General features: G+C 49.6%; 1 protein-coding gene across 3 annotated transcripts in view; it reads left to right on the forward strand.

Moving 5' to 3' along the window:
- The window catches only part of lekr1 (Leucine-, glutamate- and lysine-rich protein 1), a 437,902-nt gene that overhangs the window by 330,331 nt on the left and 92,311 nt on the right, over window positions 1-15,260 (forward strand). For all 3 annotated transcript variants that reach the window (XM_072474414.1, XM_072474413.1, XM_072474415.1), the window contains one exon: window positions 10,423-10,504. In XM_072474414.1, the coding sequence (XP_072330515.1) occupies window positions 10,423-10,504 (82 nt within the window). The remainder of the gene's footprint in view (window positions 1-10,422; window positions 10,505-15,260) is intronic.

Genomic DNA, 15,260 nt, shown 5'->3' on the forward strand with positions numbered 1-15,260 from the left:
TCAAGGTCTTCTCCTTGTTAAGGAAATGACGCAGCCTCACCCTTGGCAGCTCCCCCACCTGTGGCCACCTCCTCAGCACCCTGTGCGCTCGACCCACATCGAGAGGATGGTCAATGACCCCCCTCCCCTATCAACTTCTCCAGCATGCTCGCCACATACTTGGCAGCCTCTGCACTTTCAGTTCCTTCATGCATTCCCACGGCCCTGCATCTCCTGCCTCTGCTCCGTGCGCTCAATCACCCCCCCCCGAAGCGACTCCTCCACCTTAGCGAGGTCCTCTAAGGTCTCCTTCCTTTGCTGCAGGAACTAGCTGTTGAGGAATTCCACCTGCTGCTCTGTAGACACTGGGTGGGCAGTGCTGCCCCCTACTCTCCGCCATCTTCTCCTATGTCGCACCTCAAATACTCTCTTGCTCAAGCTGCTGTCTCTTTCTCATTGCAATCTTCGTCCGATGAGTCATAAACTTGTCCCACTAGAGGAGTTTTACATTTATAGGAAGGATGTGGAAGCATTGGAAAGGGTGCAGATGAGATTTACCAGGATGTTGCCTGGTATGGAGGGAAGATCTTATGAGGAAAGGGTGAGGGACTTGAGGCTGTTTTCGTTAGAGAGTAGGATAAGAGGTGACTTAATAGAGGCACACAAGAGGATTAGATAGGGTGGGCAGTGAGAGCCTTTTTCCTCAGACGGTGATGGCTAGCACGAGGGGACATAGCTTTAAATTGAGGGGAGATAGATATAGGACAGATGTCAGAGGTAGGTTCTTTACTCAGAGAATAGTAAGGGCATGCAACAGTAGTGGACTCGCCAACATTAGGGGCATTTAAATGGTCATTGGATAAACATATGGATGATAATGGAACAGCGTAGATGGGCTTTAGATTGGTTTCACAGGCCGGCGCAACATTGAGGGCCGAAGGGCCTGTACTGCGCTGTAATGTTCTACTCCCACAGTACTCATGCACCTCTGCCAACCAACACTACACAATTTGGGTGGGGAAAGACCAAAAAAGTCCACTTTGAGCGGGAGCCACCAAATGTATGACCACTCACTCCATGGCTGCCACCGGAAGTCTGTTGAATGTACGTAATTACCCAGCCTCTACAGCTCCTGCGGTAGGAATTCCCATGGATTTACTACCCTCTGAGAGAAGAAATTCCTCCTCATCTGTTTTAAATGGCCGATCCTTTCCTCTGAGATTTTGCCCCCTGGCCCTAGATTCGCCCACGAGTGGAACCAACCTCTCAACATCTACCCTGTCAAGCCCCGTGAGAATCCTATATGTCTCAAAAAGGTCGCCTCTCATTCTTCTAAACTCCAATGAGTACAGGTCCAATCTATTTAACCTCTCCTCATAAGAAAAACCCTGCATACTCAGGTCAAACTTGTTCACCTTCTCAGGACTGCCTCCAGTGCAAGTATTTCTTTCCTCAGATAAGGAGACCAGAACTGTTCACAGTATTCTAGGTGTGGTCTAACTAGTACCTTGTATAGTTTTAGCAATATTTCCCTATTTTTATATTCCATTCCCTTTGAAATAAAGGTCAACATTCCATTTGCGTTCCCAATTACCTGCTGAAATTGCAGGCTAGCTTTTTATGATTTATGCAATCCCTCTATGCTGGTTTTCTGCAGCCTTTCTCTTTTTGAATAATATTTGGTGCCTTTTTTCTTCCTCCAAAATATGTAACTTCACATCTTCTGACATCATACTCCATCTGCAAAGTTCTTGCACACTCACCTAACCTAATTAAATTCCTCTTTGTGTCATCCTCATCATTTGCCTTCTCACCTATTTTCTTTTTTTTTTCCCCCTCCCATGATTCCCCTCTTTACCCCCTCTCCCGGTGCCCCCCTCTTTACCCCCTCCCCCATGCCCCCCTCTTTACTCCCTCCCCCGATGCCCCCCTCTTTACCCCCTCCCACAATGCCCCCCTCTTTACCCCCTCCCCCGATACCCCCCTCTTTACCCCCTCCCCCGATGCCCCTCTTTACCCCCGATCCCAGCTCCTTACCCCCTCCCCGATCCTTCCCTCTTTACCCCCTCCCCCAATGTCCCCCTCTTTACCCCCTCCTTTCCCCTCACCCTCCTTTCACCTTCCCCATCCCCCTCCTTTCCCCCTCCCTTTTTACCCCCAATTACCCAGTGCCCCAATCTCTCCCTCTTTTCCCCCTCCTCGATTCCTCCCTCCTTGATCCCTCCCTCCTTACCCGATCCCTCCCTCTCTACCCCCTCCCCGACCCACCCCTCCCCACTCCCTTCCTCTTTACCCTCTCCCCTACCCACCCTCCCCTTTACCCCCCCCCCCATCCTGCTCCGATCCCCCTCCTCCTCTACTCTTCCCCCCCCCCACCCCCGTCCTTCCTTGAGTTTAAATCCACATTAACCAAATTTGCCGTTCCGATGGAGAGTCATGCGGACTCAAACCATTGACACTCTCCGCAGATGCTGCCCGACCTGCTGAGTTTTCCAGCAATTTTTTTCATCTCGGTCTCCAGCATCTGTAGTTTTCTGCTTTTAAATTTATGCGATTTTCCTTCTCTCCAAGTGCTGTGCACATAAAAATTAAAGTTTGAAACCATCAAACCATTATTTCCACACAATGGGCACAGCATGTTTCATGGAAGTGAGATTATGCAAGCTCTGAAGTTTTAATGCAATCCGTTCTGATGCTATAAAACTGCAGTCATAGACACAAATTACGTGGTCCGTCTCAGCAGATGTAACAGTCCCCCTGTGCCTCAAATTCACTGCAATATGGGGGGGGGGGGTGAAATTATGTTAATCTGAGGGGGTTTCGACCAAGGTTTTTCCCTTCTCACCTATTTTCCTGTCATCCACGAACTCGGCACTTCTCTCATCCAAGTCATTAATATATATTGTGAATAATTGTAACTCCAGCACAGATCCCTGTGGTAATCCACTAGTTATAGGTTGCCATCCTGAAAAAGCTCCTCTTATCCCAACTCTCTATCTTCTATCAGTTAGCTAATCCTCTACCTATGCTGATATACTACCCCTAACGACATGGGCTCTTAACTTATTAAGTAGCCTTTTCAGAAGCACCTTATCCAATGCTTTTTAGAAATCCAAATATATTTGGCAGAATTCTCCCCCTCCACGCCGGGTGGGAGTCCCACCACGCCGCCCCGACGCCCGCACCCGATTCTCCCACCCCCCACTACCAAACTGGCACGGCGCGAATCACGGCTGGCCGCTGGGAGAATCGCCGCTTGCCATTGGTAATGTGCGAGCGGCGATTCTCCGGCCAGGATGGGCCGAGCAGCCTGCCCAACACGACAGGTTCCCGCCGGCGCCATCCACACCTGGTCGCTGCCAGCGGGAACAGCACGGGAACGCTGGTGGGGGGGAGGTTTGTGGGGGGGCGAGGGGGGTTCTTGCACCGGGCGGGGGCTCAAAAGGGGTCTGGCCCACGATCGGTGCCCACCGATCGGCGGGCCGGCCTCTCTGAAGGAGGACCTCCTTTCCTCTGCTGCCCCGCAAGATCCATCGGACATCTTCTTGCGGGGTGGCCGCAGGGAGGACGGCAACCGCGCATGCGCGGGTGACGTCATTTACACGCCACCGGTCGCGTCATTTACGTGGCGCCAAGGCCCGGCGCGCGTAAATGACACGGCACTGCTCCTAGCCCTCCCGGAGCGGGAGAATAGGGGGCTGGGAACGGCCTCCGACGCCGGAGTGAAACACTCCGGTTTTCACTCCGGCGTCGGGACTTAGTCTCCCGATGGGAGAATTGCGCCCATTATATTTACTGGTTCTTCTTCATCTATCCTGCTCGTTACCACCTCAAAGCATTCTAATATATTTGTCAGGTATGATTTTCTCTTCATGATGCCATGCTGACTCGGCTATATTATATTATGCATTCCAAAATGCTCGCCAATACATCCTTTATAATGCATTGTAACATTTTCCCAATGACAGAAGTCAAACTAACTGGCATATAGTTATTTTTTTGCCTCCCTACTTTTTTTGAATAAAGTTGTTCCCGTTTTCACCCCAATGTTACAGTTTTCTGGGACTTTTCCAGAATTTTTTTTTTTTAAGTTTAGAATACCCAATTCATTTTTTCAATTAAGGGGCAATTTAGCATGGCCCATCAACCTAGCCTGCACATCTTTTGGGTTGTGGGGGAGAAACCCATGCAAACACTGGGAGAATGTGCAAATTCCACACGTACAGTGACCCAGAGCCGGGATCGAACCTGGGACCTCAGCGCCGTGAGGAAGCAGGGCTAACCCACTGCGCTACCGTGCTACCTGACTTTTCCAGAATTTAAAGAATCTTGTAAGATTACTACCAGTGCATCCAGCATCTCTATAGCTACTTCCTTTAATATTCCGGGATGCAACCCATCAGGCCCCTGGGAAATGACTAAAGGACTTATCAACCTTTAGCCCCATTAGTTTCCCTTGCACTTTTCTCTATTGATTGTTGTATTTATTTCCTCCCCCTTCCGTTCCTTATATAACAATCTTTATTGTCACAAGTAGACTTACATTGCAATGAAGTTACTGTGAAAAGCACCTAGTCGCCACATTCTGGAGCATGCTCAGGCACACAGAGGGAGAATTCAGAATGTCCAAATTACCTAACACCGCGTCTTTCAGGACTAGTGGGAGGAAACCAGAGCGCCCAGAGAAAACCCACACAGACACGACGAGAATGTGCAGACTCCACACAGACAGTGACGCAGCTGGGACCCTGCTGCTTTGAAGCCACAGTGCTAACCACTGTGCTACCGTGCTGCCCTTGATTATTTATTTTTGGAATGTTATTCATGTCTTCCACCGTGAAGACTGATGCAAATTGTTTGTTCAACTCCTCTGCCATTTCCTGGTTCCCCATTATTATTCCCCCAGCCTCACTCTCTAAGGGGTCTGTGTTCACTTTGGCCTCTCTCTTCCTTTTTATATAATTAAAGAAACACTTGCTTACTTTTTATATTATCTGCTAGTTTACCCTCATAGTTTATCTTCTCCCTCTTTATTATTACAATAACTCTGTCAATTAGCTCCGGCACTTATCTGGGAAATTACTTAGCAATTGGTTTAAATATTCCAGTACTTTCTCATTGCCAAATGAATTGTAGGAAAGCCACTGTCAGAATTTGACCCCATGTCTACCCCCTGCGGTGTTACTAACAAGACCCCATGCTTGTTCTCATCTCGTCTAACCTAATATTTGTTTAACATGTTCACATGGCACAGTCTTCTGATTTACATCGCTCTAGGGTGTGTGCCAGATAGTTTACGTCTCTCAATTTCCTTTCACTGTGACGCGGCCCACTGAATCTAGCTTTCAGTGGTTCGTCTGACACAGGTAATAACATGAGTACTCTTTCTCCTGTTATAAAACTACAAGTCTGGATATTCTTTCAGGCCTTGCTTTCATTCCCTGCTGGGCTGTCTTTAAATTGTTTTCTCGCCATTCTTCTCACATGTCCATGAGGCTTATTCTCGAATCGACTTTTTCATTTTGAGTAGGGCGCTGATAGCGAGAGTAGAGGATACCGAGTATTCGGCAATAGCCATTTCGGACCACGCCCCGCATTGGGTGGACTTGGAGATGGGGGAGGAGAGGGACCAGCGCCCGCTGTGGCGCTTGGAGGTGGGGCTGTTGGCGGACGAGGAGGTGAGCGAGCGGGTCCGAGGAAGTATAGAGAGGTACTTGGAGACCAACGACAACGGGGAGGTCCGAGTGGGGATGGTATGGGAGGCACTGAAGGCGGTGGTGAGGGGAGAGCTGATCTCCATCAGGGCCCACAAGGAGCAGAGGGAGCGGGGGGAGAGGGAGAGGCTGGTGAGGGAGATGGTGAGGGTAGACAGGAGGTATGCGGAAGAACCTGAGGAAGGATTGTTGAGGAAGAGGTGCAGCCTCCAGGCCAAATTCGACCTGGTGACCACCAGGAAGGCGGAGGTGCAGTGGAGGAAGGCCCAGGGGCAGTCTACGAGTATGGGGAAAAGGCAAGCCGGATGCTGGCGCATCAGCTTCGGAAGCGGGACGCAGCTAGGGAGATCGGGGGAGTTAAGGACAGGGGAGGGAGCGTGGTGCGGAGTGGGGTTGGCATCAATGAGGTCTTCAGGGACTTCTACGAGGAATTGTACCGATCCGAGCCCCCACAGGAGGAGGGAGGGATGGGCCGTTTCCTGGACCAATTGAGGTTTCCAAAGGTGGAAGAGGGACTGGTGGCGGGATTGGGGGCTCCGATTGGGCTGGAGGAGCTGATCAAAGGGATAAGAAGCATGCAGGCGGGGAAGGCACCGGGGCCGGACGGTTTCCTGGTCGGGTTCTATAAAAAATATATGGACCTGTTGGGCCCGCTGTTAGTTAGGACCTTCAATGAGGCAAGGGAGGGGGGTGCTTTACCCCCGACGATGTCCCGGGTACTGATCTCCTTGATCCTGAAGCGGGACAAGGATCCCCTGCAATGTGGGTCGTACAGACCGATTTCCTTGCTAAATGTAGATGCCAAGGTGGTGGCGAAGGTCTTAGCCACGAGGATTGAGGATTGTGTGCCGCAGATCATCCATGAAGACCAGACGGGGTTTGTGAAGGGGAGACAGTTGAACGCGAATGTGCGGAGGCTTTTGAACGTTATCATGATGCCGCGAGGGAGGGGGAGGCGGAGATAGTGGTGGCGATGGACGCTGAGAAAGCCTTCGATAGGGTAGAGTGGGGGTCCCTGTGGGAGGTGCTGAAGAAGTTCGGGTTTGGGGAGGGATTTGTCAGGTGGGTTAGGCTGTTGTATGAGGTCCCGATGGCGAGTGTGGCCACAAATAAGAGGAGGTCCGAGTACTTTCGGTTGCACCGAGGGACGAGACAGGGAACACCCTGCTCTTCGCACTGGCGATTGAACCCCTGGCTATGGCACTGAGAGAGTCGAGGAACTGGAGGGGGTTGGTGCGGGGTGGGGAGGAGCATAGGGTGTCGCTTTATGCGGACGACCTGCTGCTGTATGTGGCGGACACGGTGGGAGGAATGCCAGATTTAATGAGAATCCTTAGGGAATTCGGGGACTTTTCAGGGTACAAGCTCAATATGGGGAAGAGCGAGCTGTTCGTAGTTCAGCTAGGGGACCAGGAGAGGGGGATTGGCGAGCTCCCACTAAAAAGGGCGGAGAGGAGCTTCAGATATTTGGGGGTCCAGGTGGCCAGGAGCTGGGGGGCCCTGCATAGGCTTAACTTTACAAGGCTGGTGGAGCAAATGGAGGAGGAGTTCAAGAGGTGGGACGCGCTGCCGCTGTCCCTGGCGGGTAGGGTGCAGTCAATCAAAATGACGGTGCTCCCAAAGTTTTTGTTCCTGTTCCAGTGCGTCCCCGTGTTTATCCCGAAGGCTTTTTTCAGGCGGGTTAACAGGAGTATAATCGGGTTTGTGTGGGCGCGAGGGACTCCGAGGGTGAGAAGGGTGTTCCTGGAGCGGAGTGGAGATAGGGGGGCTGGCGCTGCCCAATCTCTGTGGGTACTACTGGGCCGCCAATGCGACAATGGTGCGCAAGTGGGTGATGGAGGGGGAGGGGGCTGCATGGAAGAGGCTGGAGACGGCATCCTGTGTGGGTACGAGTCCGGGGGCGCTGGCAACGGCACCGCTGCCGCTCCCTCCAAGGAGGTATACCACGAGCCCGGTGGTGGTGGCGGACCTCAAAATTTGGGGGCAGTGGAGGCTGCATAGGGGGGAAGTTAGGGCCTCGGCGTGGACCCCATTACGGGGGAACCATCGGTTTGCCCCAGGAAGAACAGGTGGAGGGTTTTCGGGGTGGCACAGGGCAGGGATACGAAAGTTGGGAGACCTGTTTGTGGACGGGAAGTTCGTGAGCTTGGGTGAGCTGGAGGAGAAGTACGGGCTCCCCCCGGGCACACCTTCAGGTACTTACAGGTAAGGGCGTTTGCCAGACAGCAGGTGGTGGAATTCCCACGGCTACTGCCACACACAGTACAGGACAGGGTGCTCTCGGGGGGGTGGGTGGGAGTGGGGAAGATCTCGGAAACTTACCAGGTGATGCAGGAGGAGGAGGAGGCCTCGGTGGTGGAGTTGAAAGGTAAGTGGGAGGAGGAGTTGGGAGAGGAGATCGAAGAGGGGACGTGGGCAGATGCCCTAGGGAGGGTGAACTCTTCCTCTTTGTGCGCGAGGCTCAGCCTCATACAGTTTAAGGTGCTGCACAGGGCACACATAACCGGGACAAGGATGAGCAGGTTCTTTGGGGGTGAGGACAGGTGTGTTAGGTGCTCAGGGAGCCCAGCAAATCACACCCATATGTTCTGGGCATGCCCAGCGCTGGAGGAATTTTGGAAGGGCGTAGCGAGGATGGTGTCGAGGGTGGTAGGATTCAGGGTCAAACCGGGCTGGGGGCTCGCAATATTTGGTGTGGCAGAGGAGCCGGGAGTGCAGGAGGCGAAAAAGGCCGGAATTCTGGCCTTTGCGTCCCTGGTAGCCCGGCGAAGGATTCTCCTTCGGTGGAAAGATACGCGGCCCCCAAGCATGGAATCCTGGATCAGCGATATGGCAGGGTTCATTAAATTGGAGAGGGTGAAATTCGCCTTGAGAGGGTCGGTACAAGGGTTCTTTAGGCGGTGGCAACCGTTCTTAGACTTTCTGGCAGAACGATAGACATTGGTCAATGGCAGCAGCAGCTCGCGGGGGGGGGGGGGTTTACTTTATTTTTGTTTATGTTATTTACACTGGAAGGGTCTGAGGGGGTGTATACACCTGTTGTCTTTAGTCGGTGTGTTAGTGTTAATTTATTATTTATGTACACGGGGGGAGGGGTTTGGGGGGTTGCTTTTTTAGATTGTGTTTTGTACTTAACCCTGTTGTGTTCTTTTTTCTTTCTCATTTTGTTATTGATATTTTATGAAAACCTTATTTTTAAAAAAAATTTGTTTTCTCTCCACCTCAAAGGCCCCAATCAGTCATTCACTGAAATTTGAGGCTTAGTCTCAACACAATGCTGCAAATCAATCAACCTCTTTGAATTGACCACATCGGTCTCGTTTTCTGTGTCTGTCTCATTCTCATTTAGCTTGCTGAAGATGGTATCACATAACCTGATCTCACTGGCCTCACTCTGGGCTCACAACTTCTCCCTCTTTTGTCTTAGTTTATAAGCCTGTGATTGCGTCAACATGCAATCCGGAAATACCCGAGGATGGTCTGTTTGTTATTTCCCTGTGGCAGGTCCTCTATTGGCAGTTTGAATACAGTCAGCATCACTACCATCTGGGATCCAGCTGCAATATTTCCTAGAATGAACTGAATGCCTGCAATGGGCAAGGTTTCGTCCAAGCCTACCACTACTTCCCCCGTCTTCCTCGACAACTGGATGCTCTACTTCCTGACCCAAAGACCACGATCAGTAAGGATGAACAGCGGCACTCCTCCACAATAGTCCTCAATACCGGGACCCCGCAAAGCTGCGCACTTGCCCCCCTACTATACTCCCTGTACGTGCACACGACTGTGCGGCAAACTTCAGCTCCAACTCCATCTACAAGTTTGCTGATGGCACGAATGTAGTGGAACCGATCTCAAATAACGGTGAATCACAATCTATCCCTCAATATCACCAAAACTAAGGAGTTGGTCATTGACTTCAGGAAGCTAAGTGTTGTATACACCTCTGTCTGCAACAATGGTGCCAAGGTGGAGATGGTTGACAGCTTCAAGCTCCCAAGTGTACACATCACCAATAATCTGTCCTGGTCCACCCACATCGACATTATGACCAAGAAAGCATAACAGCGGCTATACCTGCTCAGAAAACCAAGGAAATGCGGCATGTAGGGCTGATAATCAAGTCAGGGACCCATCTTTTCCTGGTCCAGCGAAGATATTTAAACTGCCTTTACAAAGGTTTCTGCATGGCCTTGATTCTAAGACTTAGATGAAAGAACTGGCCACTCAGACTGTTAGAAGTAAACTGGCCTGCTTCTGAGGGTGCCGGCAATTACATAATTTCTCCCCTTTGATACTTCAATTTGTATATTTGGCTGTTTGCCTCTCTCAAATTCCTTGGCTCTAGAAATAAGCATGTGTATACCTCCACTGATCTCTCAGTCGTCTAGGTAAGCTGTTTCTGCTAAGAGGGTGATTTTCATCTGATTCTGTCCAGATGCCTGCTAATCTTGTTCCTGGGCAATTGCATCCCATCGTGCTTTTTGAATGCTGGCTCCTACTGTTGCCAGGCAGATTTCTATCTGTTGCTGGGAAGATCACATCCTACCAAGCCTTGTTAAATTAGTTTTACTGTTGTAACTAGGCAGATCCATGACGTAGACAATTTTAAGATCTCAAATGGAACTGCAAAATTAGACATATGTGCAAGATATATGAGCTGAATTCTGCCAATTAATATTTATAGTTGATTTCTAATGATAAATTTGCCATTTATTGATTCCAACAGATCTAGAAAATCTGCTTAAGACTCAGCAGCTTAGTTTCCAAAAGGGTACAGAAGAAATGGAACAGTGCAAGGAGTTGTTACTGTGAGTGAAAAAACTTGCATCTTAAATCATTTTGTGGATACAGTAACAATAATTTATGGATAAAATTATCTAATCAACTAAGTATGACAATTAGAAATTATTTTACAGCCCCAGATTCCAGCAGTAGATTCTTTTGTGCTCAGGTTTTTTAGGATGACGTGGTTCTCTGCCCCTCCATCCAAAGAAATTATCTGCCCCTCACCATTTCAAGCTCAAACAAGTGTTAATTGGTTGTAGGCAATACTTCTGCCCCTCACACGGTAGGAGTGCCCACCTTAGTGCACTGCCAGTCAATTGATTGGTCAGCCACCCTCTGGTCTCTGCAGTGCCAGAGCTGCAGTGGACAGGAATGGGATTGCACACAGTTTCTAGAGCCCAAGTCCCGGGATTCCAGGGAGAGATACATTTTGGGGGTCTGAGGACAGGATAGGCAGGGGTGGCCTTGGCGGTTGGACAGTGAGGGTTGGGATGTTGGGGGATAGGGTAGTGTTTGAGGGGGAGTGAGGTCCTGTGGTTACCTCCTGCGGGTGCCCTAGCTTCCCTTGTTCCCGGGAACTCCTTCTGCCAGCCTAAAGATTGAGACTGGGTGGGAAATAGCCCTTAACAGTCTTCACAGTGAAAGACACCAGTGGGATGCCAGAGCTCCAGGAGAACCAGGGGACAGAGGTGAGTGCAGTGACCATTTCTAAGGAGAAGGTTCTGGGGAAACTGAAGGTGGATAAGTCACTTGGACTGGACGGACTACACCCCAGGGTCCTAAAAGAAATAGCTGAGGAAATTGTGGAGGCATTGGTGATGATCTTTCAGGAATCACTGGAGGCAGGAAGGGTCACAGAGGACTGGAAGGTGGCTAATGTAACGCCACTGTTTAAGAAGGGAGGGAGACAGAAGACGAGAAAATATAGGCCGGTTAGCCTGATTTCGGTCATTGGTAAGATTTTAGAGTCTGTTATTAAAGATGAGGGGCGCAATTCTCCCGAAACGGCGCGATGTCCGCCGACTGGCGCCCAAAACGGCGCCAATCAGACGGGCATCGCGCCGCCCCAAAGGTGCGGAATGCTCCGCATCTTTGGGGGCCGAGCCCCAACATTGAAGGGCTAGGCCGACGCCGGAGGAATTTCCGCCCCGCCAGCTGGCGGAAACGGCCTTTGTTGCCCCGCCAGCTGGCGCAGAAATGACATGTCGGGGCGGCGCATGCGCGGGAGCGTCAGCGGCCGCTGACAGTTACCCGTGCATGCGCAGTGGAGGGAGTCTCTTCCGCCTCCGCCATGGTGGAGACCGTGGTGGAGGCGGAAGGGAAAGAGTGCCCCCACGGCACAGGCCCGCCCGCGGATCGGTGGGCCCCGACCGCGGGCCAGGCCACCGTGGGGGCATCCCCCGGAGTCAGATCGCCCCGCGCCCCCCCCCAGGACCCCGGAGCCCGCCCGCGCCGCCTTGTCCCTCCGGTAAATAGGTGCTTTAATTTACGCCGGCGGGGCAGGCAGTTTATCGGCTGGACTTCGGCCCATCCGGGCCGGAGAATCGAGCGTGGGGCCCGCCAAGCGGCGCGGCGCGATTCCCGCCCCCGCCGAATCTCCGGTGCCGGAGACTTCGGCAACCAGCGGGGCGGGATTCACGGCAGCCCCCAGCGATTCTCCGACCCGGCAATCTGGATCTGGAAGGAGGTACTGAAGGCACTGTTGCTAAGTTTGCAGATGATACAAAGATCTGTAGAGGGACAGATAGTATTGAGGAAACAAGGGGGCTGCAGAAGGACTTGGACAAGCTAGGAGAGTGGGCAATGAAGTGGCAAATGAAATACAATGCGGAAAAATGTGAGGTTATGCACTTTGGAAGGAGGAATTTAGGCATAGACTATTTTCTAAATGGGGAAATGCTTCAGAAAGCAGAAGCACAAAGGGCCTTGGGAGTCCTTGTTCACGATTCTCTTAAGGTTAATGTGCAGGTTCTGTCGGCAGTTAAGGCAAATGCAATGTTAGCATTCATGTCAAGAAGGCTAGAATACAAGACCAGGGATGTACTTCGGAGGCTGTATAAGGCTCTGATCAGACCCCATTTGGAGTATTGTGAGCAGTTTTGGGCCCCGTATCTAAGGAAGGATGTTCTGGCCTTGTAAAGGGTCCAGAGGAGGTCACAAGAATGATCCCTGGAATGAAGAACCTGTCATATGAGGAACATTTGTGAACTCTGGGTCTGTAACGTTGGAGTTTAGAAGGATGAGAGGGGATCTTATTGAACCTTACTAGATACTGCGAGGCCTGGATAGAGTGGATGTGGAGAGGATGATTCCACTTGCAGGAAAAACTAGAACCAGAGGACACCATCTCAGACTAAAGGGATGATCCTTTAAAACAGAGATGAGGAGGAATTTCTTCAGCCAGAGGGTGGTGAATCTGTGGAACTCTTTGCCGCAGGAGGCTGTGGAGGCCAATTCACTGAGTGTCTTTAAGACAGAGATAGATCGGTTCTTGATTACTAAGGGGATCAGGGGTTATGGGGAGAAGGCAGGAGAATGGGGATGAGAAAATATCAGCCATGATTGAATGGCGGAGCAGACTCGATGGGCCGAGTGGCCTAATTCTGCTCCTGTGTCATGGTCTTATGGGCTTAAGTGTTCAATAATTAGAGACTTCAGGGCCTCAGTCGGCACAAGGGTGGGCGGACTGTCCAAACCTCTTCTGCCTCAGCATAAATTGCTGAGATATCATGGCAGGCGGGAACCCAACGGGAAGCCCATTCTGCTAATTTCACGCTCACTCCTCCCCCCCCCCCCACCCGCACCCAAAACCGCCAGTCGGGGGAGTATAAAATCCAGGCATATTTTTCAGTAAACAGAAAAGCAAGTTAGATTTGTTCTTCACAAATTCTAGAACCAAAGTCAATATGGTATCACAAAGGTTGTGGTACATCAGCAATGCTCTTTGTTGATAGAATTGAATTATTTTTCATAAGCACGTTTCCAGATTGTGAAACTATTTGTCGATATTTTTTAAAAATTGATTTTTATTCAGAAGGTTTCCAGCCCACATGATTTCTCAAAGCCTGCTTTGAGTCTGCCCACTCTGTCAGCTGCACATGGAGGCCATAACTGGCCCATTTGCACTGTGTTCTTGCTACTTGCTAAATGATGGTGAAAAAGAATGAGTCTACTACAAAAACCTGAAACACATTGCAGAAAGCTTTTTGACATGCATATCTCCCAAGAGGAACTGATTGTCCAGTAGGTGTATGTAGCACCAAGGTTCCAACAGGAGAATCAAAGGCATTGATGGGATCAGTAAATTAACCTAAGGGCACATTCCATACTGCTGGTTGGGAACAGCATTTATAGGATGTGCATTTCAGGCAACTGTAGATGAACACTTGTGATTCTCCTTTTAATATTAGTGGGCAGTATTTTATGGATTATATACCCACTTATGATTATAAGCTCCAGCACGGTGTATACTACACACACAGCTTCACTATTGTAACCAGGAATATAAATGGCTAATCGTGAATATTTATCAAAAGATGGTTTTATTCGTGTTCCTCTTGGATTTCTAAAGTAAGAACTGAGTATGAAGATAACATAGTCTCCTATGTCCTTGTATATATATTTTATTTATTCAGTATTCTGTTGGAGTGAGCCTTCTGACACATAGATGGGACTGCTACTAATAAGCCAACAGCATTGGTTTTTGGAACTGCTATCAGAGTTAAACTTCACTTTTCTTGTGTAACCAATCTGTGCTTTACATGAAGATAGCTGTTGCGTTTTTTTCCCCGTACCATCTATCCTTAAGAACATTAAAAATATCGGGGATGAAAAAAATCTGTTCAACACATCAAAGTTCATCCCTGTAGCCAGCAAACCGATATAAGTTGTTGCTGTATCCCATGTGCTCCTAACACTGGCTAAGGTTGCAACATTTGCCATGCCCAATTTACAATCCTATTTACTTACTTATTTTGTCAATGAACAACAAAGAAAAAAAGTTCTTAAAAAAGACCAAATCTACAGAATGCAGAAAAAAATGTACTTCTTTGACCAAGCTTTTCATCACATCTCCTTATATCTTTAATGTGATTTGGTGTTAAGTTTTCTCGACAACATTTCTGTGAGGTGCCTTGGGGCATTTTTATTACGTTAAAGGCACTATATAAATAGAATTTGCTTTTTTGAATCCACAGAACATCTATTGTTTGGATGGAGCCGATGCTTTGTCTGAATGCGAAATAAGATATTTACCAATTTGCCTCACATAGCGTTAAGGACATTTCAACCCAAGATTATGGGGTCTGAGGCATGATACACTTCCGCCACATCTGTTATTTAAAGGCTATTTTTGGACACTTATTATGCATAAGAAAACACAAACACCATCAAATAATCCACAAACATGTACTCACCCTGATCCAGGAACATTTAATGGGAAATGATAGAAAGAACTATATTATGCCTGATCTGGGAGTACTACTATCGACACTAGCTACAAATACTTCAAAAATATGGACTGTTCTTCTGTTTACTGATTTCACACACCTTATTAAAAACAATGATTGCAAAATATTTTAATGTAAATATGCCCACCCCACAAAGAGCATAAATTGAGATAGGGCAACAGCACTGTAGAACGTCGACACAATGGTGCAGACAATGGAGAGTCACCAGGATTGCCAGCGCCAGATGACTCAGAGACCTCCGGAACTCACTCCAGCTGCTCCTCCGTCACATGGAATCCCCAGGGCCCTATGGACACCTTCAGGGAGGAGG

Source organism: Scyliorhinus torazame, chromosome 14, assembly GCF_047496885.1.
Source record: "Scyliorhinus torazame isolate Kashiwa2021f chromosome 14, sScyTor2.1, whole genome shotgun sequence".
NCBI lineage: Eukaryota > Metazoa > Chordata > Chondrichthyes > Carcharhiniformes > Scyliorhinidae > Scyliorhinus > Scyliorhinus torazame.